This window comes from Pleurodeles waltl, chromosome 8 (genome assembly GCF_031143425.1).
Source record: "Pleurodeles waltl isolate 20211129_DDA chromosome 8, aPleWal1.hap1.20221129, whole genome shotgun sequence".
NCBI lineage: Eukaryota > Metazoa > Chordata > Amphibia > Caudata > Salamandridae > Pleurodeles > Pleurodeles waltl.
In genome coordinates this window covers 1,188,222,729-1,188,248,622 of record NC_090447.1, presented here as the reverse complement: position 1 = coordinate 1,188,248,622, position 25,894 = coordinate 1,188,222,729, and the positions used below count along the sequence as shown (strand labels likewise).

At 44.7% G+C, this 25,894-nt stretch overlaps 1 protein-coding gene across 1 annotated transcript in view; it reads left to right on the top strand.

Moving 5' to 3' along the window:
* The window catches only part of LOC138249586 (guanylate cyclase soluble subunit beta-2-like), a 278,483-nt gene that overhangs the window by 107,913 nt on the left and 144,676 nt on the right, over positions 1 to 25,894 (top strand). The window contains exons 7-8 of the mRNA XM_069203529.1: positions 4,249 to 4,360; positions 21,024 to 21,127. Of these exons, the coding sequence (XP_069059630.1) occupies positions 4,249 to 4,360; positions 21,024 to 21,127 (216 nt within the window). The remainder of the gene's footprint in view (positions 1 to 4,248; positions 4,361 to 21,023; positions 21,128 to 25,894) is intronic.

Sequence of the window (25,894 nt, the reverse complement as noted above, 5' to 3'; positions counted from 1 at the left end):
GGAAAATGAAAATAAAATGAGCTGATTGGCTCATTTGGTTTTATTTTCTTCGATGCCCAGGGGCATATCTCAGCCCACTGAGCATCGATTTCAATGGGAGGGGTACCGTTGGGAAGGGGAGAATCTCCGCTTTCCCGAAGACACCTTTCTCTAGTGAATCCCTGCTTGGGGATTGCCTCAGGAGGGCGATCCCCAAGCAGGGATCGACTCCACTAGGCCGCCAAGGGGGGGAGTGGCCCCTTGGGGAAGGGCTTTTGCACCCCCTTAATTTTTTACATGATACAGCCTTTCTGCCCCCCTCCCCTCGTAGGAAGATTGGGGCAATAGCCCCTTATGTGCCACCAACAGGGGGGCTGAATGCCCACTAGCCAACAGGGACTATTTTTTTTAATTAATGGTGGGTGCTGCCCAAAATAGGCAAGTAATAGGAGCAGTCTTTCTGCCCCCCCCGGGGTACAGATGTGGGTTATTACCCTCAATCTGCCCTCGGGGGCAGAAAGCCCACTAGGCACCAGAGATTATTTTTTTAGAAAGGTCTAGGGATGGGGCTGACAAGAACGGGCATGGAAATGCCCCAACCACCTAAAAATAGGCAAAGTCTTTTTGCCCCCCCATTGGGGGCAGATTGGGGGTTATTATGCCCAGTCTGCCCCCAGGGAGCATAAAGCCCACTAGACACCAGGGTTTTTTTTGCAAGGGGGATGGGGACTATCCATCATGGGCATCACCATGGCCCCACATAAATGGGTATCAAAGCCTTTCTGCCCCCCTGGGGGGCATATAGGGTAATTGCTCCTGATCTGCCCCCCGGGTGGAGAAAGCCCACTAAGCGCCAGGGAATAATTTTATAAAAAAAGAAGAGGGGTAGGGGCTGTCCACCATGGGCATGGCCATTCACCCACCCCAAATAAATGGGGACACAATATTTCTGCTGCCCTGGGGGGCTGATGGAAATAATTACTCCTGATCAGCTCCTGGGGGTGGGGGTAGACAGGCCACTAGAAACCAGGGAATAAACACAAAAACAATAGAGGAGTGGGCATGGTTATGTCCCAACCCCAACTGAAGGGGGCAACAGTCTTACTGCCCCCACCCCACAGACTGAAGCATGTCCTCCCAGTGGCAAGCAAAAGGACATTTGACTCTTTTGCATGTTGATTTTACAAATGGGCTAGGAGAGTTTGGTTATCTCCCAATATCGTCCCACTTGCAATGGTGAGTGGCTGCACTTTTTGGGCTTGGGTTGGCTGCCATCTGGAAAAACCTACCAGACTCAGACACTTCTGAAAACTAACATTTGGGGGAGTCCAGGGTGGTGTGCTTCACATGCACCCCTCACCATTTTCTTACCCACAATGCCCTGCAAACCTCCAACTTGCCTAAAATCATGCACTTTCCCTACAGTTCTGTGATGGAAATTTCCGGGATCCGCATGAATCCATAGAATTCCTACCACCAAGCATCTCCCCATCTGTACTGATAAAAACTCTGCCCCACTTGTGTGGATGCCCAAAGCAGAGCTGGCCTAAAAACGCATACCAAAAACTGTCCCTTTGGACCCGCTTTGGTTCCCCCTCAATTTCTATATGTTTTTGGCCTTTCCCTGTTGTAGGCACTTAACTCACCTACAAAAGTGAGGCATCATTTTTATCGGGAGAACAAGGGGAACGCTGGGTAGTAGGAAATTTGGGGCATCTCTCAGATTCCAGAACTTTCCCTCACAGAAATATAAGGGAGGTGTGTTTTTAGACACATTTTGAGGTTTGCAGTCTGTGTAACAGAACTTGGTGGAGCCACAAAAGTCACCGCATTCTGGATTTTCCTGAGTGTCTAGTTTTTAAAAATGTACAGGCTTTCTAGATTTCTCTAGGACCCAGCTGAGTTAGGGCCCAAAATCCACAGCTAGGCACATTGCAAAAAAGGGCCAGTTGTCAGTAGAGAAATGTGATGTGTCCAGGTTGTGTTTTGGGCCGTTTCCTGTCATGACCACTGGGCCTACCTACACAGGGCAAATGCTGTATGTAGTAGAGGTTTGGCCACCTGTAAGGGCTTGAGTGTTTGGAGCAAGTGGGCTTTCCATCAAGAGTTGTGCAGAGGGTGAAGGCTGTGGTTAGTAGGGTTTTGGCCATCTAGGAGGGTTTAAGTGTGTTGAGGGAGTGGGCCTTCCATGAAGACATCTGTGCAAAGTGAACGGTGCGCGTTGTAGGGACTTGGTCAACTGCATTTCATAAATTGCACTCAAGAGCTTGCTTATCAGCAGAGGGCTGCTTCAGAGTGAATACAGTGTCCAGTAGAGGCTTGGCTACCTGATGAGGCGTGTGTGCCTGGAAATGGTGGGCTGTCCATGAAGACTTCTGTACAAAGCGAAGGCTGTGCGCTATAGGGGATAGGCCATCCATGACTCATTGGTTGCACACAAGAGGACACCTACCCCCAAATGGTCTGATACAGTCAGGTGGTGGTGCGTAGAATGGTCTTGGCCACCTATTGGAGCTTAGGTCTCTGGAGAAAATGGGTCTCCATGAAGATTTCAGTACAAAGAGAAGGCTGCACATTGTAGGGGTGAGGGCACCCATGTCTCATTGATTGCACACAAGAGGGTGCCTACCCATAAAGAGTCCGGTACAGAGCAAAGGCTGTGCATAGTAGGGGCTTGGCCACCTAATGAGGGTTGAGTGTCTGGAGGAGTGAGCTCTCCATGAACAGTTGTACATAGTAGGGGCTTGACCACTTAAAGGTATTTGGGGGCTTGGATGGAGTGACTCTCACTGTAGAGCTCTGTACAGGGAGAATGCTGTTTGTAGTAGAGACCTGGCAATATAAGGGCATGCTCCTAATACACACAGTGTGCAAAGCAAAGGGTGTGTGTTATAAGGGCTAGGCCAGCTGCCTCGAATTGACTGCACACAAGTCTTACAGGAGTACTAACCGGCCAAACTATTTTTTTTATTTTTTAACCCTAAGAGAGGCCTCTAGGGCCCCCTCATATCTCTAAATGGTGACATGGTACCCCTACCTTGCTCCCTTCTATCTTGTTTTATTTCAAATTCCAGGACATAGGGAACAAGTCTCCAGCCAATCAGATTCTTGGGTACTGTAGGACCAGTCCAGCCCTGTAGCACTGAACAGGCTGATGGGAAATTGGCCAATCAGAATGCTCTGTAATTTTAATTTATGGTACCATGGGATAATAAATATATAAATATGAATCCATGTAGATAGGTACGGGGCCTCTGTATCAGCTCTTTTTTATTGGTTTGTCTGTCATTTACACTCTGCTTCCATCTGCGGCAGCTTATAGCATGGGGTATTAGTTCAGAACCCATCAATTGTCATCTCTCCTACACGGTGAATGATGGTATTTTCTGATCACATGTGTAGTTCCACTTGAAAATGAGTGTGCCTCAGAGTCAGAGCTGGTGGGCCAGTCCTTTTGTTTTAAATTTTCTCCTTCTATAGTTCACCTTTCATTCCTTTGCTTATCCTCTTATTGTTTGAATGTTTCTTAAAGGTTTAATACAGCTGTCTGGCTGCTCTCCAGGCTGTGCCAATGGGTTGCTTGCTTGTCACTCATTTCCTCCACATCCAATGTGGCCGCTTTCTCTAAACCAAGAGATCATTGTGATGTCCATAGTGTATCATTGGTTTACCATTCCAGATTGGCCAAAACGTGTTTTTTATATGTGGTGGCCAAGCTGGAACCTTAAAACAACTATATCCTATTTATAGTACCTCTGCAATAAGGACACTTGCTGATATGATTAGTTAATGCAGGCATTAGCAGTGCTTGTTTGAGTTGAGACAAGATCTTGGGACTACTTTATCTTATCCTTTTGTGTCTTGTTGCATTTCCCTTGCAATTATTTTCGTACTTTCTGATGGCAGATGAGCAAATCATCTTTTCTATTGCAAATATTTTGTAGCATTATTAAAAACCTAAACACTGTCTGTGGTGTCCAGGTCGTTTTCAGGGCAGTGCTAGCCTTGTGTAGTACATAATTCTTTGCCCTTCATACATTTCACTCCAGTATTGGAATGCCCATTAGTCATACCCTGGATGCGGTCAATTGTTCTTTATTAAATGCGTTACCACACAATAAATCTATAAACCTTAAAGACAGAGCCTAAAAGATCATATTTAAACTAATATTCTTGTTGAATTGTATTTAGGTTTATTTTCCATAATGCCTATGTTATTTGTGCCCTGTAGAACATTTATTAAGCAGGGTTTTCTTCTGTCTTTCACAGAGAGTAGAGGAATCAACACAGAAAATGGATGTTACACGGTCAAGTTCATCTCGCCCTCCCGGAAAGAAATCCTACTGGGATATTCTGAGAAGTGTCGTCATCTTTGGAAGAGGTTGAGTAATGTTCCTACCCTAATATGGTTTAACCACTTTTTGGCCTTCACCAAAAAGTATTATGGACATTCCCGGCAGCTGGAATCCAGTTACTGGCTGGAATCTCCACAGAGAATCCCTGCAATTATGAGTTAAACCCCTCGGAAGAGGGAATAACTATTCAGACCCAGAATTCTGAATGGTATTTCCTATTCTAGCAGGTTTAAAACAGATGTTTCCCACCTCCTTCAAGGAAGTGGTAAATGTCTGCTTTAAGTAGGTGGTAAATGTCTGCTTTAAGTAGGTGGTAAATGTCTGCAGGAGACCTGTTCAGGGCGCAGGATATGAATGGGGGCATGAGGAGGGCTTCAGAGGCAATGGAGAAATGTCACCTGGCAGTGGGTGACATTACAAATGCCTAGGCTAGGGGTCATGTGGGGGCTGCTAGGAAAACGGGCTCTTGCTGCACTGTAGCCATTTCCCTCAAGCTACCTTGTGGACTTTCTGGCCAGTAAAATTGAGGGCTCATTTATGAGGCCTGTCGTGCAGGGGGGCTGCGCGGCCCTGCACCACCGGGAAAGGGCAGAATTGTGCCGTATCTACAAAATGCAGTGCATTTCTGTCCTCTCCCCCTATGATGGCGCACAAATTGCTGCCTACTGCAAATGCAGGCACCCTTGCACCAGAAGTGAAACAATCCCTCATTTGTCCAACAAGGATTGAACTTATTTGAGTAACGCAAAGGCGTTTTATTGTCTCTCTCACTGATGGTGTGTCCTTGAAGCCTGCTCCTGGGGGTTCTCTGAAGTTGATTTGGTAGTCATCCTGAATAACTGAGAAGCTGTAAGAGTCGCTGATTGTCGGAATCAATTTATGATGCAATTGCTGTAGTCAGCCTCCCACCATATAGTCATTTTTGCTGGGTGTGTTCTTGTGGTCTTCAGGTAGATGGTCAGGATTTATTATAAAACTCAGCCCCCTGACATTGATCCTGTTCTCGAATGGACTGCTTGTCTTGGGGAGAAAAGACCATTTTCTTATGAAAGAAAGGTTTTAGCACAGAAAAAAGACATAATATTTTTTTTCTCATCAGAAACCCTTTTCACCAGTTCACCCAACTTAGGACAAAATAGTTTTCACTGAGAAAGGGCAATTTATAGAGCAATGACTTCTGGCTGGGCTCCAACTTCCAGGGCTTAAGCCACAGACACCTATGGCCTGTAATAGCTGCACCAGCTCCTGAAGAAGCCCACAAGCCATCAGAGGTGGTATCTGAAAGAAATTAAGTCAATAACTCCCTCTTGGCAAATAACGGGGTCGAATTCTCAGTGGCTTGCAAGCATTCAGACATCTCATGAAAGTACTTCAGCAAAACCTGAGTTTTGTAAGCCACATAAGTATGGATTCTGGCAGCATAGTTAGCTGCAGCATGACCCATTTTAAGTGAGGCTTCCACCTTATTGCGCAATGGATAAGATAGTGCAGAATCCTCCAAAGTCAAAGAAGAAGCAAATGGCATGGAGTCAAGTAGGTGTTAGCCTTTGGGATTTGTGGAAAAAGTTCCTCAAAATTCACCAACAAATATTTCCCGCTAAGAATTCTAGAAAGGGAAGATGTCGACCTCTTTCGATTCTTTTAGTAACAGACTATTAAGCCATGCAAAGGCTGACCACTAGGCTCCGCAGCCTTAGAGTGCAAAAGAAATTGTCATTGTCCTGAGCCTTTTCTTCAAAACCCAGTCCATCTCTTATATGCTTGAGAACGTCTCCTAACAGCTGTGTCTGGGTGTGACAAACTTTATGACTCTCATCCACATGTCGCCATCATCATCAAGGGAGTGGAGACATTTATACAGTTTTAATAGACATAGAAGTAAGACTTCTGTGTCAGTTTCTATTAGTTAAAAAATAAAAAAGATTTTATATTTTATGGGTTGTCGTGGAGGCAGGGACACTTTAAGGTTAGGATTGTGACGATGTAAATTTCATGAAGCGGTAATTATCGTCCCCTCCCACTGCATGCTCTCCCGTCCCAGACACATCACATCTCACGTGCTTCTGGCCTTCCGTTAGCTATTATATTGTCCCCTGAGCTCTCACCTATGATTAGCCCTCTTTGATTTATTAGCTAGGTTTGCACTATACAAGTGCCAGTCCATACGTACAATCATCAGTAGAGTTGCAAAGATGCTACCGCCGTTGTGCAAGCAATGAAAATGGCTTCTTTGACTGCTGTTGGGGTAGTAAAATACAGCAATTATCAAGGTTCATTGAGCCCAATGCACTATACCTGCTGCACAAATAGTAGCTACGCCCCTGACAATAGTACATTTACGCACAAGCAACCTAAAAAATTAATTGCATACAAACAACTGTTCAATTGCTGACGTGTTCCAGAGCCTGTCAACACTTGTTCAAGCTATAGTTTTTTTGCAAGCACAGAGTGTTCATATATAACAAAAGTACGGAAGATTATTCCCCTCATCACTGTGAGGTAGCTAACATGACAAAAAATAATAAATGTTGCGTCACATACTGCAAACGTCTGAAAGCTTTGGGATATAGGGGGTCATTCTAACCCTGGCGGTCCAAGACCGCCAGGGCTAAAATGACGGGGGCACCGCCAACAGGCTGGCGGTGCCCCGCTGGGCATTCTGACCGCGGCGGTTTGGCCACGGTCAGAAGTGGAAAACCGGCGGTCTCCCGCCGGTTTTCCGCTGCCCAAATGAATCCTCCATGGCGGCGCAGCTCGCTGCGCCGCCATGGAGGATTCTGACACCCCATACCGCCATCCTGTTCCTGGCGGTTCGCCCGCCAGGAACAGGATGGCGGTATGGGATGTCGTGGGTCCCCTGGGGGCCCCTGCAGTGCCCATGCCAATGGCATGGGCACTGCAGGGGCCCCCGTAAGAGGGCCCCACTTTGTATTTCAGTGTCTGCTTTGCAGACATTGAAATACGCGACGGGTGCCACTGCACCCGTCGCACCTTCCCACTCCGCCGGCTCCATTCGGAGCCGGCATCCTCGTGGGAAGGTAGTTTTACACTGGGCTGGCGGGCGGCCTTTTGGCGGTCGCCCGCCAGCCCAGTGTAAAACCCAGAATACCCGCAGCGGTCTAATGACCGCGGTGCGGTATTCTGGAGGGGGGAACTCTGGCGGGTGGCCTCCGGCGCCCGCCAGGGTGAGAATCACCCCCATAGTGTTATGACATATGTGTGCTGTCCTTTAAGCTCTGATAGTAATAACGTATTGTTATCTAGTACTGTAAATAACAGATGTTACTATCACATGCTGTAATGGTGCTCGATTTCTCGGCCTTAGAATGATGAAAGTCGAACTCTTACCCTGCAGATCACACTCATAATGCCTTCTGATTAGTGATGAATGGTATGCAACCCAACTCTGCAGTGAGCTCGACATGGAAATACATTGCACTGAAGGAAGCTAACATCATGTGACAAAGAAGAGATGAGCATTATTTTTGGGGGGCAGTTGGGATACTACATGTTATTACTACACTAACCGATGGGAGTTTTGATAGTCTAACTTTAATTATATGTCTATGATAATGCACAGTATACTTAACATGAGTATCTCAATATGAGCATCTAGTTTTATAAGATAATTTAAAGATGAATTTACCTTTTTTTGTTAAAAGAGATTTCCCCATTAAGAAATAGAACAAGGACAAACAAAAAAAACTAGGGAAAAGGTAGAAGCAACCAACAAAGTGTTCTTTTCACCCCATTGTTTCAAGCCCATGAGAAAAAAAGATGCATTTAAATTATTTTTAATATGATATAGACCACAAAATAATAATTATTGTGAGAAAGTAGCCTCTTTCTAGCCTTGTTACCCCCACTTTTGGCCTGTTTGTGAGTGTATGTCAGGGTGTTTTCACTGTCTCACTGAGATCCTGCTAGTCAGGGCCCAGTGCTCATAGTGAAAACCCTATGTTTTCAGTATGTTTGTTATGTGCCACTGGGACCCTGCTAGTCAGGACCCCAGTGCTCATAAGTTTGTGACCTATAGGTATGTGTTCCCTGTGTGATGCCTAACTGTCTCACTGAGGCTCTGCTAACCAGAACCTCAGTGGTTATGCTCTCTCTGTACAAATTGTCACTAACAGGCTAGTGACCAATTTTACCAATTTACATTGGCATACTGGAACACCCTTATAATTCCCTAGTATATGGTACTGAGGTACCCAGGGTATTGGGGTTCCAGGAGATCCCTATGGGCTACAGCATTTCTTTTGCCACCCATAGGGAGCTCTGACAATTCTTACACAGGCCTGCCACTGCAGCCTGAGTGAAATAACGTCCACGTTATTTCACAGCCATTTTACACTGCACTTAAGTAACTTATAAGTCACCTATATGTCTAACCTTTACCTGGTAAAGGTTGGGTGCTAAGTTACTTAGTGTGTGGGCACCCTGGCACTAGCCAAGGTGCCCCCACATGTTTCAGGGCCAATTCCCCGGACTTTGTGAGTGCGGGGACACCATTACACGCGTGCACTACATATAGGTCACTACCTATGTGTAGCTTCACAATGGTAATTCCGAATATGGCCATGTAACATGTCTAAGATCATGGAATTGCCCCCTCTATGCCATCCTGGCATTGTTGGCACAATCCCATGATCCCACGGGTCTCTAGCACAGACCCGGGTACTGCCAAACTGCCTTTTCAGGGGTTTCACTGCAGCTGCTGCTGCTGCCAACCCCTCAGACAGGTTTCTGCCCTCCTGGGGTCCAGCCAGGCTTGGCCCAGGAAGGCAGAACAAAGGACTTCCTCAGAGAGAGGGTGTTACACCCTCTCCCTTTGGAAAATGGTGTTAAGGCAGGGGAGGAGTAGCCTCCCCCAGCCTCTGGAAATGCTTTCATGGGCACAGATGGTGCCCATTTCTGCATAAGCCAGTCTACACCGGTTCAGGGACCCCTCAGCCCTGCTCTGGCACAAAACTGGACAAAGGAAAGGGGAGTGACCACTCCCCTGACCTGCACCTCCCCTGGGAGGTGCCCAGAGCTCCTCCAGTGTGCTCCAGACCTCTGCCATCTTGGAAACAGAGGTGCTGCTGGCACACTGGACTGCTCTGAGTGGCCAGTGCCAGCAGGTGACGTCAGAGACTCCTTCTGATAGGCTCCTTCAGGTGTTGCTAGCCTATCTTCTCTCCTAAGTAGCCAAACCCTCTTTTCTGGCTATTTAGGGTCTCTGCCTTGGGGATTTCCTTAGATAACGAATGCAAGAGCTCATCCGAGTTCCTCTGCATCTCTCTCTTCACCTTCTGCCAAGGAGTCGACTGCTGACCGCGTTGGAAGCCTGCAAAACTGCAACAAAGTAGCGAAGACGACTACTGCAACTCTGTAACGCTGATCCTGCCGCCTTCTCGACTGCTTTCCTGGTGGTGCATGCTGTGGGGGTAGTCTGCCTCCTCTCTGCACTAGAAGCTCAGAAGAAATCTCCCGTGGGTCGACGGAATCGTCCCCTTGCAACCGCAGGCACCAAAGAACTGCATCACCGGTACCCTGGGTCTCCTCTCAGCACAACGAGCGAGGTCTCTTGAATCCAGCAACTCTGTCCAAGTGACTCCCACAGTCCAGTGACTCTTCAGTCCAAGTTTGGTGGAGGTAAGTCCTTGCCTCCCCACGCCAGACTGCATTGCTGGGAACCGCGACTTTTGCAGCTACTCTGGCCTCTGTGCACTTCCGGCGGAAATCCTTCATGTACAATCCAGCCTGGGTCCACGGCACTCTAACCTGCATTGCACGACCTTCTAAGTTGTCCTCCGGCGACGTGGGACTCCTTTGTGCGACTTTGGGTGAGCACTGTTTCACTCCACTTTGTAGTGCCTGTTCCGGCACTTCTGCGGGAGCTGTCTGCTTTTGAGAGGACTCCTTGTCTTGCTGGATGCCCCCTCTGTCCCCAGACGCAATTGGCGACATCCTGGTCCCTCCTGGGCCACAGCAGCATCCAAAAACCCTAACTAAACGATTTGCAGCTAGCAAGGCTTGTTGGCAGTATTTCTTCAGGAAAATACTTCTGCACAACTCTCCACGGCATGAGGGATCCGTCCTCCAAAGGGGAAGTTCCTAGCCCTTGTTGTTCCTGCAGAATCTTCAGCTTCTACTGTCCAGTAGCAGCTTCTTTGCACCCACAGCTGGCATTTCCTGGGCATCTGCCCATCTCCAACTTGCTTGTGACTTTTGGACTTGGTCCCCTTGTTCCACAGGTACCCTCGTTTGGAAATCCATCGTTGTTGCAGTGCTGAGTTGTGTCTTTCCTGCAGAATTCCCCTATCACGACTTCTATGTCCTTTGGGGAACTTTAGTGCACTTTGCACTCACTTTTCAGGGTCTTGGGGTGGGCTATTTTTCTAACCCTAACTGTTTTCTTACAGTCCCAGCGACCCTCTACAAGGTCACATAAGTTTGGGGTCCATTTGTGGTTTGCATTCCACTTTTGGAGTATATGGTTTGTGTTGCCCCTATCCCTATGTGTCCCCATTGCATCCTATTGTAACTATCCATTGTTTGCACTGTTTTCTAATACTATTACTGCATATTTTGGTATTGTGTACATATATCTTGTGTATATTTGCTATCCTCATACTGAGGGTACTCACTGAGATACTTTTGGCATATTGTCATAAAAATAAAGTACCTTTATTTTTAGTATATCTGTGTATTGTGTTTTCTTATGATATTGTGCATATGACACTAGTGGTACTGTAGGAACTTCACTCGTCTCCTAGTTCAGCCTAAGCTGCTCTGCTAAGCTACCATTATCTATCAGCCTAAGCTGCTAGACACCCTATACACTAATAAGGGATAACTGGGCCTGGTGCAAGGTGTAAGTACCCCTTGGTACTCACTACAAGCCCGTCCAGCCTCCTACATTGGTTGTGCAGTGGTGGGATAAGTGCTCTGTAACTACTTACCACTTTTGGCATTGTACTTTTCATAAGAGAAAAATATACAAAACAAGTTCAGTGTATGTACACCTAACCAAAACGTTTTGCATTTCTTTTCTCACTTCTTTTCTAAAAGTGCTGGAAAGTACTTTTAAACTTTCAAAAAGTTCTTTAAAAAATTTTACAAAGTTTTTTTCTCTGTCTTTCTAAAAGTTCTGAATAACTTTTTGTTCCTTTTTCTATCACTTAAACACTTTCTAAAATGTCTGGCACAGGCCAAAATGTTGATCTGTCCAAACTTGCTTATGATTACCTTAGCTGGAAAGGAGCAAGGAGTCTCTGCATAGAAAGAGGTTTAAGTGTAGGGAAGAATCCCCCCAGAGAACTGTTGGTTAACATGCTTATAGAACAGGATAAGGCCAGAGGTGCCCCATCTGTTGAAAAAGTAGCTAATGGTTCACAATCTGATCCAGGGACTCCCCTAGAAAAAGATTCAGGAAAGAAACTTCCTAGCCTGCCCATTACCAGACAGCCTAGCATAGTTGGTGCTGATGTAGAGTCACACCATAATGATAGTGTTGTCTCACATCATAGCAAGAGTATTCCTTCTCATCATAGTAGAAGTGATGTTTCTGTTAACCAAGCTGTTAGGATGCCTTCTGTAGGGGATGGATCTCCTTCTGTACATTCTCACCATACTTCTGTTTCAAGGAATGTCCCACCCACCCACCCTGATGACAGAGTGTTAGAAAGGGAGCTCAATAGATTGAGAGTGGAACAAACCAGACTGAAGCTCAAGAAGCAACAGCTGGATTTGGATAGACAGTCCTTAGAAGTGGAAAGGGAAAGACAGAAATTGGGTTTAGAAACCCATGGTGGCAGCAGCAGTATTCCCCATAGTCATCCTGCAAAAGAGCATGATTCTAGGAATCTGCACAAGATAGTTCCCCCTTATAAGGAGGGGGATGACATTAACAAGTGGTTTGCTGCACTTGAGAGGGCCGGTGTTGTACAGGATGTCCCTCAAAGGCAGTGGGCTGCTATCCTATGGCTATCATTTAGTGGAAAGGGTAGGGATAGGCTCCCTACTGTGAAAGAAAGTGTTGCCAATAATTTTACAGTTCTTAAGAATGCACTCCTGGATGGTTATGGCTTAACCACTGAACAGTACAGGATGAAGTTCAGAGAGACCAAAAAGGAGTCTTCACAAGACTGGGTTGATTTTGTTGACCATTCAGTGAAGGACTTGGAGGGGTGGTTACATGGCAGTAAAGTTACTGATTATGAAAGCCTGGATAACTTGATCCTGAGAGAGCATATTCTTAATAATTGTGTGTCTGATTTGTTGCACCAGTACTTGGTGGACTCTGATCTGACCTCTCCCCAAGAATTGGGAAAGAAGGCAGACAAATGGGTCAGAACAAGGGTGAACAGAAAAGTTCATACAGGTGGTGACAAGGATGGCAAGAAGAAAGATGGTGAAAAATCTCAAGATAAGCATGGGGATAAGGGTAAAACCAAAGATCCCACTTCAAATCTTAAACACTCTTCAGAGGGTGGGGATAAAACAAATTCTTCCTCTTCTTTTCAACCTGCACACATTAAAAAGCCTTGGTGCTTTGTGGTAAAAACAGAGGCCATAGGCCAGGGGATAAGTCCTGTCCAGGTAAACCCCCTGAGCCTACCACCACTAATACATCAAGCTCTAGTGCCCCTAGCAGTAGTGGTACTAGTGGTGGGACTGCTGGCAACAGTCAAGTTAAGGGTGTAGTTGGGTTCATGTATGGGTCCATAATAGAAACTGGGGTAGTCAGTCCCAAGACAGTTTCTGTCACACCTAGTGGCATTGGCCTTGCCACACTGGCTGCTTGGCCCCTTACAATGGATAAGTACAGGCAGACAGTTTCAATAAATGGTGTTGAGGCCTTGACCTACAGGGACACAGGTGCCAGTATCACTTTGGTGACTGAAAACCTAGTGGCTCCTGAACAACACATCATTGGACAACAGTATAAAATTATTGATGTCCATAACTCCACTAAGTTTCTTCCCTTAGCTATAATTCAGTTTAGTTGGGGTAGAGTTACTGGCCCTAAGCAGGTGGTGGTATCACCTAGCTTACCTGTAGACTGTCTCTTAGGTAATGACCTAGAGGCCTCACGTTGGGCTGATGTAGAGTTTTATGCCCATGCAGCCATGCTGGGCATCCCAGAGGAATTGTTCCCTCTCATTTCTACTGAAATGAAAAAGCAAAGGAGAGAAGGCCTGAAAACTCAGGATCCCTCTCCATCAACAGGTAAAAAGGGTACCACAGTATCCCCTAACCACCCTGCCATTCAGGATACCATTTCTGTGGTGGGAGAAACCTCTCCTAGGGTGGCACCTGTTCCAAGGGAAGCATCAACTGGCAAAGCTGTACTCCCTGAGGTAGAAGTACCTCTCTGTGGGATAACTAACATTGGTGAGAAAAAGAGCACCATTTTAGTTAACATGGAGCATCCCTCCAACCCTCCCAGAGAAACTTTAGTGCAGAAACTCTGCACTGCCTCACAACACTTAGGACAGCATCCCTGCCCTAGTGTGGAGCTCATAGGACAGCATCCCTGCCCTGCTCAAACTCAAAAGAAACAGCATCCCTGTTCTCTCTTCCAGCCATATGGACAAAGTTTTTGCCCAGCTATGGCTTTTCTGAGACAGCATCCCTGTCTGGCATTTCCATCATTACAGATAGGTTCAGTGGACAATTCCCACTGCTCTAAACTAAAACTTACTGATAGAAACTCTGAAAATACATCTTCACATTATTGCTTAGCTAAAAAACTTCAAACAGGGTGGTTTACATCCCCACAGGGAAGTAACCATATAGTGGATGATAAAGGGAGTAACCAGTCTATTGCAGAGCTACTCTCTACTTATCACCACTTAGACAATAAAGTCTCAACTGGCCAAGGTTAGCCTTATTGTCCTTCGTTTGGGGGGGGGGGGTTGTGTGAGAAAGTAGCCTCTTTCTAGCCTTGTTACCCCCACTTTTGGCCTGTTTGTGAGTGTATGTCAGGGTGTTTTCACTGTCTCACTGAGATCCTGCTAGCCAGGGCCCAGTGCTCATAGTGAAAACCCTATGTTTTCAGTATGTTTGTTATGTGTCACTGGGACCCTGCTAGTCAGGACCCCAGTGCTCATAAGTTTGTGACCTATAGGTATGTGTTCCCTGTGTGATGCCTAACTGTCTCACTGAGGCTCTGCTAACCAGAACCTCAGTGGTTATGCTCTCTCTGTACAAATTGTCACTAACAGGCTAGTGACCAATTTTACCAATTTACATTGGCATACTGGAACACCCTTATAATTCCCTAGTATATGGTACTGAGGTACCCAGGGTATTGGGGTTCCAGGAGATCCCTATGGGCTGCAGCATTTCTTTTGCCACCCATAGGGAGCTCTGACAATTCTTACACAGGCCTGCCACTGCAGCTAGAGTGAAATAACGTCCACGTTATTTCACAGCCATTTTACACTGCACTTAAGTAACTTATAAGTCACCTATATGTCTAACCTTTACCTGGTAAAGGTTGAGTGCTAAGTTACTTAGTGTGTGGGCACCCTGGCACTAGCCAAGGTGCCCCCACATTGTTCAGGGCCAATTCCCCAGACTTTGTGAGTGCGGGGACACCATTACACGCGTGCACTACATATAGGTCACTACCTATGTGTAGCTTCACAATGGTAACTCCGAATATGGCCGTGTAACATGTCTAAGATCATGGAATTGCCCCCTCTATGCCATCCTGGCATTGTTGGCACAATCCCATGATCCCACGGGTCTCTAGCACAGACCCGGGTACTGCCAAACTGCCTTTTCAGGGGTTTCACTGCAGCTGCTGCTGCTGCCAACCCCTCAGACAGGTTTCTGCCCTCCTGGGGTCCAGCCAGGCTTGGCCCAGGAAGGCAGAACAAAGGACTTCCTCAGAGAGAGGGTGTTACACCCTCTCCCTTTGGAAAATGGCGTTAAGGCAGGGGAGGAGTAGCCTCCCCCAGCCTCTGGAAATGCTTTCATGGGCACAGATGGTGCCCATTTCTGCATAAGCCAGTCTACACCGGTTCAGGGACCCCTCTGCCCTGCTCTGGCGCGAAACTGGACAAAGGAAAGGGGAGTGACCACTCCCCTGACCTGCACCTCCCCTGGGAGGTGCCCAGAGCTCCTCCAGACCTCTGCCATCTTGGAAACAGAGGTGCTGCTGGCACACTGGACTGCTCTGAGTGGCCAGTGCCAGCAGGTGACGTCAAAGACTCCTTCTGATAGGCTCCTTCAGGTGTTGCTAGCCTATCTTCTCTCCTAAGTAGGCAAACCCTCTTTTCTGGCTATTTAGGGTCTCTGCTTTGGGGATTTCCTTAGATAACGAATGCAAGAGCTCATCCGAGTTCCTCTGCATCTCTCTCTTCACCTTCTGCCAAGGAATCGACTGCTGACCGCGCTGGAAGCCTGCAAAACTGCAACAAAGTAGCGAAGACGACTACTGCAACTCTGTAACGCTGATCCTGCCGCCTTCTCGACTGCTTTCCTGGTGGTGCATGCTGAGGAGGTAGTCTGCCTCCTCTCTGCACTAGAAGCTCAGAAGAAATCTCCCGTGGGTCGACGGAATCGTCCCCCTGCAACCGCAGGCACCAAAGAACTGCATCACCGGTACCCTGGGTCTCCCCTCAGCACAACGAGCGAGGTCTCTTGAATCCAGCAACTCTGTCCAAGTGACTCCCACAGTCCAGTGACTCTTCAGTCCAAGTTTGGTGGAGGTAAGTCCTTGCCTCCCCACGCCAGACTGCATTGCTGGGAACCGCGACTTTTGCAGCTACTACGGCCTCTGTGCACTTCCGGCGGAAATCCTTCATGTACAATCCAGCCTGGGTCCACGGCACTCTAACCTGCATTGCACGACCTTCTAAGTTGTCCTCTGGCGACGTGGGACTCCTTTGTGCGACTTTGGGTGAGCACCATTTCACTCCACTTCGTAGTGCCTGTTCCAGCACTTTTGCGGGTGCTGCCTGCTTCTGAGAGGGCTCCTTATCTTGCTCGATGCCCCCTCTGTCCCCAGACGCAATTGGCGACATCCTGGTCCCTCCTGGGCTACAGCAGCATCCAAAAATCCTAACCGCATGATTTGCAGCTAGCAAGGCTTGTTGGCGGTCTTTCTTCAGGAAAACACTTCTGCACGACTCTCCACGACGTGAGGAATCCGTCCTCCAAAGGGGAAGTTCCTAGCCCTTGTCGTTCCGGCAGAATCTTCAGCTTCTACTGTCCAGTAGCAGCTTCTTTGCACCCACAGCTGGCATTTCCTGGGCATCTGCCCATCTCCGACTTGCTTGTGACTTTTGGACTTGGTCCCCTTGTTCCACAGGTACCCTCGTTTCGAAATGCATCGTTGTTGCAGTGCTGAGTTGTGTCTTTCCTGCAGAATTCCCCTATCACGACTTCTATGTCCTTTGGAGAACTTTAGTGCACTTTGCACTCACTTTTCAGGGTCTTGGGGTGGGCTATTTTTCTAACCCTAACTGTTTTCGTACAGTCCCAGCAACCCTCTACAAGGTCACATAAGTTTGGGGTCCATTCGTGGTTCGCATTCCACTTTTGGAGTATATGGTTTGCGTTGCCCCTATCCCTATGTGTCCCCATTGCATCCTATTGTAACTATACATTGTTTGCACTGTTTCTAATACTATTACTGCATATTTTGGTATTGTGTACATATATCTTGTGTATATTTGCTATCCTCATACTGAGGGTACTCACTGAGATACTTTTGGCATATTGTCATAAAAATAAAGTACCTTTATTTTTAGTATATCTGTGTATTGTGTTTTCTTATGATATTGTGCATATGACACTAGTGGTACTGTAGGAGCTTCACTCGTCTCCTAGTTCAGCCTAAGCTGCTCTGCTAAGCTACCATTATCTATCAGCCTAAGCTGCTAGACACCCTATACACTAATAAGGGATAACTGGGCCTGGTGCAAGGTGTAAGTACCCCTTGGTACTCACTACAAGCCAGTCCAGCCTCCTACAATTATACATGACATTTTTGAATTATTGCGTGTGAGAAAATATCATCTTGTAAAATGTTGTAAAATCATCAAAGGTGGGTGCAGACCATTGATCCCCAAAATGAAGAAGTAGTTTTTGTTCAATATGTTTCGCACAATGCCACAAAATCATGGATCTCATATCTTCTATATTCAAACTCTCTCCCGGTCATCTCTATCGAAAACATATATAAATGGTATAGAATTCTGATAATAATCCAGAAGTTGAAACCCGGTGTTGTAATTCATTATTCCAATTTGGAAAAAGTTACCCATTCGGATACCAATTTGGAAAAAGTTACCCATTCGGATACTGTGGAAGTATAATCGTATTTTGCTTGCGTTTGGTGATAAACTGTTTTTTAAACAGAGAGCTGCCTATGGACCACAAGTTTCTTTTTTATCTCTCGGGGTTGTGGCGCGTTGCTTTGTGCTTGAGGTTGCCTCTTTACTTCTTCACATTTAAGCACAAGCGCGTGTGTTTTTCTCACATTCTGTTCCCTGGATACAGAATCAGCTAACACCATAAACTACAGATTAAACCTGACGCCCCTGGTGTCCACGTGTCTCCCATGGGTGACACCCAACCCTTGACATCCGCATGGTTGTCTCTGGCAGATGGGAGCATTTCTTCCCACTTAGCAGGCCGAGGCAGGTGAGGTCTAGCTACCCTCTGGGGTCCAGGCTCAAAGCCAGATATAGCAGGTTGATTAAAGTGTAGTTGATGCTTAACAATGCTGTGTTGCTAGGCCGTTTTCAGCAGCTTGAAGGGCTGTAACTCCCTTACTAGGCCCCCTCTTTAACGTTTTCCTATAATCCAGATTTAGCCAAAAACAGTAATTTCAACCCAGATCGGATCAAGAGAAGTGCGGTAAAACCTACACCTTTTGGTATTTCCCAAGACACATTTCGCCTGTGAACTGAAAGCAGAATTTATCAGGGGAAATGCCACGGGAGGGTGTGAAAAGCCACAGGAACAGGTGCACCAACCGGAATCCGCCGTCATTTGAGTGGTAAGACATGGTGCAGTAATTATCTCCCACTGTATTCTAAGCTTGGTGTTACTCAGATTTTCCCTCATACTTTCCAATGGGGGCGTAAATTGCTCTTGTGTAAATCTTTAGCTACTGCAGTGACTTGCATAACTACGAGTTACTTGTCATTGTTTCTTTTGTTTTTAAGTCTTGCTCATGGCCGTGATGGAGCTTTCAAGCTTTATACTCCGCAGTGGGCAGTAATGGAGCGCTTAGCATGACTACAAGTTACTTCACATTGTTTCTTTTGTTTTTCATTCGCGCTCATGGTGGACATTGAGCTTTCAACCTTTATACTGCGCAGTGGGCAGTATTGGAACACTTTACATGACTACCAGTTACTACTCATTGTTAATTTTCCTTTCTCATTTGTGCTCATGGCGCCCATGGGCTTTCAAGTTTTTCACAGCGCAATGGGCACTATTGGAGCACTTTGCATGCCTAGCAGTTACTTCACATTGTTTCTTTTGTTTTTCCTACACGCTCATGGCTGCCATGGCGCTTTCAAATTTTACACAGCGCAATCGGCAGTATTGAAGCGCTTTGCATGATGACCAGTTACTTCTTACTGTTTTGTTTTTCTTTTGTGCTCATGGTGCCCATGGCGCTTTCAGGTTTTACACAGCACAATGGGCAGTATTGGAGCGTTTTTGCATGACTATGAGTTACTTCACATTGTTTCCTAGTTACCTCATGTCACAGTTATGGAGAGGACATTGCATCCCATTCACAGACAGCTTACAGAATGCCTGCGTAAAGCTTCTTTAACTATAGTTGAACATTTAAATTTTGTTCATCATTGTATATAGCTGTGGTACCCTATCCTTCACAATTCTTGTTTCGCTGTTTCTCATTAAAAGTTAGTGTTTATCATGCATGATCTTGTAGAGCTGCTTGTTCAGTGGTATTATGTGTCAGGAAAGGGCCATATTATGAGGCAGGGCTCACCAATTTATGTGGCAAAAAAAGTCAACTTATCCATTTACATTGCCAATAGCTCTAACTCTCGTGAATGCAAGACCTATTGCATTGCAAATGCTTGTTACCCTGAAGTGTGTCTTCGCATCCAACGCATTTTGCTGTAAAATACAATGCTAGAGTCCAGGGAACAGTTCAGTAATGTTTGGCCTTAATGCATCTGAACTGTCAATGGCAGAAAGCTAAAGACACAGCACATCATTACACTAGCAGAGTAAAGGAAGACAACTGAACTGAGAACAGCAATGATCTGAGCAGAACTGAACTTACATCACCTCATTTTGTTATATTAAAGTCCTAAAAAGCAACTAGCTAAGTTTCTATTGAACAGTCTGTGGGGTGGTTTAGGTCAGAACCTATTACCTTTGCTCCACATTCCAGAAATATATTTTCTTCATTTTCTGTATTCACAATTGGCTCATCTTCTTCCACTGCAGTCACCAGTTACTGAAGTAGAGTACAATTGTTGCAAGTTATAGAAGAAGACTAGTAACTATTGTTCTTGAGAACACACTATCTTGCAAGAAAACAAATGTTACAACATAAGAACATAACTTTTCCACAGTGAGCAAGTCACACAGGGTGCTAGAAAAACATTTTCTGCAGCGTTAACAATTTAATCATTGCCTCTGTATTTTACTAACATGAGACCTTTTTCAAACCAATGCTAAAATATGAGGAATACATCATTTCATAATACTTAAACTATTAATCCTTTTAGTACATATTAATATTCATTTCTCAGTACATTTAATTATTAATACACAAAATACATTTCATTAGACAGTTATTTATTATTATATCGACTAGATTATGACTGCCACCAAAGAGGTCAGGTTTTCCAAAACACACGTTTTCAGTATTGCATTTAAACACGTTATTTTATTATATTCTAGTGTCACAATTTCATTAATTTTGTTTGCACTCCAAGAAGATAGAAGAATGAAACATGATGGCAGCTCGCCTCCCTGAGCAGAATCAGAAACGTTTTCCATTTTCCAAGTTTCTAGTCACGCAGATCATCAGTGGCTGTATTGCCTGATCTCAGTCCTGCCACATAAAGTTATTTCCCCAACAGCCAAAGGTTTAAGTCACTCTGCCAACTCTCAATGGGAGAATCCAACGAAGACAATTTAGAGCTTGGCGGACAGTTACTCTGTTACAAATGTGACGGATAGCCCGTCGGCCGTATTACGATCTCCATAAGATACAATGGGACTATAATACAGTGTACGGGACATCCATCATAGTTGTGACGGAGTAACTCCATCCGCCAAACTCTAAATCGGGGCCAAAGTCTCCTTGCAAGGAGTAGGGGCGCCCCCATCCTGTAACTAATCTTGCCCTTTTGACATTTCTCATCTTCAAAGTTTTGATGGAGAGGAGGATGCAGCTCAGTTGTCCACCTACTGTTCTGTTGAATGCAAAATTATAAACACTTTCACAACAAAAGAACTGCATAATGCAGACCTGCATGCATAATCCAGAAATTGGCATTTGAAAGGATCTAGGAAACTCATTAAGAGCAGTAGACCACCTCTTCTTCCGAGCACTGTTGGTATGCCAGTAGTAAGTTTTCATAACAAATAAGCAGCGCTGAGCTAGTCACCATAAAAGTGCATAACTTCTCAAACTCCGGTCGCGTTTATAATGAACCCTGCAGTAATATCAATATTTTCTTTCAGGCAGCCTACTGAGTTGTTTCGAACCAGTATACCCCGCGCAGCTATGGCTGGAAGAAAAAGTATTCTGCGACGTGTTTCCGTTCCACATTGTCTTCGACAAATCCGTAAGCTATACGTTATTCTGTATGTTTGGCGCTCAACCTCACTTTCTTTCACACATATAAGTGCGCGCTCATTAGTTTTTACGTGCTGTAGAAAAAAGGCTTCACGGCGTTTGCAAATATTTAATAGAAGAATCAAAGTGTTCACGTCGCGAATATTTTTGACGTGAACTAACAAGTCCGTTCAGGTTCATATGTGCGCTGGCATTTTTAATTTAACAAGCTTGTTAGTGCAAAAAAAGATAGATATACATTGGTGGATTTCTGTAAATTCACATCAGATGGCAGTCTTTCCAGGTAGAGTTTTTGCATAACGGGGAATAAATTAGACAGATGCTGCCAACTAGCAACACACAACATGCCCTAGTATATCCAGGAAGTGGCAGAGTTTTCACGACGTGAAACAGACGTGGCAAACAGCACAAAACACATTTCAGTAAAAGGTTAATTCAGTATTATATGAAAGCCGCACTCACATCACCAAAGTGCCTGAGGCGTGTCTTTGAAGCAATCTCGTTAAACCGACGGATAATTAAGCGTGGACAGTGCTGTGCATAGCTTTTGCTTTGATGTTGTTTGTGTTGCGCTGAAATTCAAAGTTATATTCGTGTTTGTGTCCGTAAAAAAATAGATTAAAGGCTTAATGTACAACAGGGTTTTGCAGTCACAAAACCTGCACATTGCAAAATTGCAGGCTTTGTGACTGGAAAAACCTAACAGTACAATAGGGATATTAGGCATCTCAATTAGAAGTGGAAGTAACTCATGTCGTTTAATTAAATGAAATTACCTCAAAATTATACAAAATTACGCACAATTATACAGAATGCATCTAGCATTCAACAAGTTGCCAGAAAAGTCAGTTTGTGCAAAATTCTAACTCGAAAATGTCATTTCAAGTTGATTTCTGGTTGTTCGCTTGCAAAATACTGCCGCTCATGTTCAGATTTGTGGTTTTGCACACAAAGATTACCTCAACATTCCACTTTTTAATATATATTAAAAATGATGGTTTGGTAATGAAAATGGTTTTGTTTGCCAGGTCGAAATGGCAGCTTTATACTGCACTACATAGTGCTGTGGCAGTCCTGAGCCATGTTCTAAAAAATATACTTTAGTGGGTGGCACAATGAGTGATGGTAGCCCATCAGTAGAATTTAATTTACAAAACCTGGGTAATTAGAGTGCTGTTTACTAGGGACTTACAAGTAAATTAAATGTGGCAATTAGGTGTAGGCCCATTGTACCACATTTTAGGGAGAGGTTGCATGCATGTCAGCACTGATTAGCCGTGGTAAAGTGAACAAAGTCCTAAAGCCAACAAAAACAAATTCAGCAAAACAGGAGGGAAGGCAAAAATGCAAGGCAAAAAGTTTAGGGAACTATCACCCAAGGGTATCAGATCTAACATCTATTTAAAACTGTTAGAATTTGGGTCTCTAGTTGGCAGAGGTATGCACTCTGTATAAGTAGGGAACACAATCCTAGTCAGTGTAAGTCAAATACATGACCTAAATTAACCTGTGCTCACCCTCTGGTAGTTTGTTGCAGAGCAGTCATGCTTAACTTAGAAGTCAATGAGTAAGGTATTTGTGCAACACACACACAGCAATTACAGTAGCAACACCACAATAAGACTTCACACAGGGTTTAAGAGAAATAGACAATCTTTATCTATTTAAAAGTAAGGCCAACACATTAAAAATACAATCATTAAAATATGAAGGTCTGTTTAAATTAATAATAAAAACAGACGCAAAGCTGTAGGGGTCAACTGCACGCTTTTTAGAGGTAATTCGGTAATGCTCCACCTGGGCACACAAACAAGGTGGGGATGTGGCTCACTGTTGGGACCGCTCTGGCCCAAGTCATCAATGAAAGTGAAGAGGTACTTCTCTGCGAGGAGCGTAGAGAAGAATCATTAGGACTGCTATTGTCCGATCGTAGCCGTGGGGTGGTGTGCTGTCCTGCAGCATGACTCATCATCAAAGTCAGAGCTGGGTCCCGATACTGTTGGTGTTGGCAGCTTCACACACAAACATGGCCTCAACAAGTTACCATTTGAGAAACTAAAATCACTTAAGCGATTCCTGGCTTAATTTTGCAACAGCCATTCAGAACCACATAACTTTAATTAGAAAGTATCAGAAATACTGGTCGAATCAAAGAGACGAGAGTACCCTTAAGATAGCCTGCCAAATTTGCAACTTCTGCACTGCAAAGGCCGTTCAAGGACACCTGCTTACAAATCATATAATGACTAACAGTAGTCTCACATTCGCTTCTATTAAGAAAGACCTCTGTTTCACTGTTCATACATTTGTAATCAAAAGGAAACTCCCACATCTCATGTATGTAGCTGTCTCCTTGCTGCTCAAATCTGCCTACTGCAAAATGCTTTAAGCATTTTGTGAAACAAAAGGTGGAAAAGGGCAGATTTAATAATCCATGTATTAGTCATACAGGTGAGGGAATTTCTGCTACAGTGAAAGGCAACTTTTCTAATTTCTCAATGATAAGCATGATGTTACATGCTTCTTTTTTTAGAGATTATCTGTTGTTGTCTGGACAAATTAAAAGTAGCAAACAATTGTGTAATGTTAACATGTTTCCACAGTACGCGGCCACTTTGAGAAACTGTAATGTCCAACTTAACCTCATGATAGAGTGCAGCTGGCTTTGGCCATGTTGTAAAAAAGACACGTCATTCTGAATGATGTCAATTGCAGAAGACACAATATTATTTAGGGTGTAAATTATGTTGGACAGAGTGTTAATGCCATTATCGACAACAGCTAAAGCCTTGCCATATTTTCCTTATCAATCTGCTTTAAACGTGCAGCAGCATCCATTTGGGATAGTTTCCAGATCTCGTTATATATGGCATATAGGAAGTGCTTTGAGCATGGCTTCCTAGGACCTAACAGGAAATCTTGCACATTGACTTCCTCAGACAGGAGACTAAACTGTTCTTTTACAGATTTTACAGTACGGGAACGCAGCCATTGTTGGCACAGATTGCCCACACTGTATGTAGTAATGGTACCTGAGTGTTGAGCCAAGACAAAGCGAGGATCTGGCTGGCTTGTTGTGAAACACCCAGGGGAATTAACAAAACGTGCCTGGCACTCATTTGTGTCCACTGGCCACAATAACCACCCACTGGGACTTGAAAGTGAGGAATTAAAGGTACCATTCTAAACTCAAGCAGTTAGTTGTTCTTCAGTGATAGTTAAAAATGTTTGCCAATTGTGAAATTTAACAGGTGAGGGTATATTGGGTGTGTTTAATTTTTTTTTTTTTTGCTAACCCCAAACAGGATGTTTGTTGGATGGTGTCATTCAAAAATATAAACATTAAAGGAAAAAGGCATGCTCTAAACAAAGCTTCCCTACCTTGTATCAGCCAATCTTTTGCTCCCCATACACTTTTCAGTTCATTAATGATCTTCCAATATTCATAGCCTTCCACAAGAAGACAGGAAACAAAGGAATCTGAGTAGATTCATTTTGCACCGGTTTGTAATATCTTCCTCATTCTGGAAGGCGGCAGCTTGAAATAATATGACACAGCATTGCTGGTGTCATGCCCATTAAAATAAGCAAATTTATCTACATATGTTTTGGGAAACCCCCCCCCCCGGCGGTGTTGACCAATGTTTCCACTGTGAGTAATTATGAGCTAATTTCCGGTGCAGATAGGAATGTCCATAACTGCGATAACAAAATAATTCCCCATAACTCACTGTGTTCATATACAAATCTTCACTTTCAAACACAGTGGAGTATTCAAGCTCATATAGCATAGAATCAACTGTTTTAACATCCCAGTCATTGGAAACAATACCAGGTGTATTACATCACTCATCTAAACTTTAAACACATATGGAATTTGAATGACCTCAGTAGCGCTGTATATGTGAAATGGTACTTTATCCCACACAATCCCATCTGGAATCAGAACTGCTGGACTGTTCACAAGGGACATGTCTCTTCAGACCTTATGGGAAGATAGGTAATGCGTCAATACCTCTCCACAGGCTCAGCGGCAGATCGTTCAGGAAGATAATGACCAATTATAAGATGGAAAAAGACAATAACAAAACCAATTCAAAGCAGAAAGGCAAGCAATGTTAACAGTATTCACAGATAGTACCATAGATAAACTAAATAATTGTTCTTAAGCCAAATGTTCAGCTTATGTGTCTTTGATAGAGTCTCAGTTGCAGAAGCAGATAAGTCAGAAGAAAAGTCATCTAGGTCGATGAAATAACCAGAAGAAGTGTGTGCAAACACAGAGCCATTGCACAGGTTGTGGATGGAACCATTTGTGGTGGTTCATAGTAGACAATGTATTTGTCTGGGTCGAGTTGGATAAAGAGCGTTCCACATCTCGGACAGCGTTAACAGGAATCAGCAGGAGGTCATTCACCACCCTCCCCATGCATAAGGAGGAAACTGTAACATTGGTGCTGGCAGAAATGTGGTTTACTTCTTGTAGAGGTATATCCTTTTGGGTAGTGAGAGGGGAATGGGTAATACCAGAAGGACCTCTGGGTCTACTGTGCAGGATCGGCCACATGGTACAATTTGACGTTGTCAATAGAAACAAATCTGTTCTCCCAGGAACCAGGCAGCGCTGGTGTGATGGCAGTTCTGGTAATGTGTATTCCCAGGACTGGAACCAGTGCATTGTAGGATGGGCCAAGCTCCTTCTTCACAGCAATCCTTTCACATACTAAATCCCCTCCATTATAAATCCAGACTATAG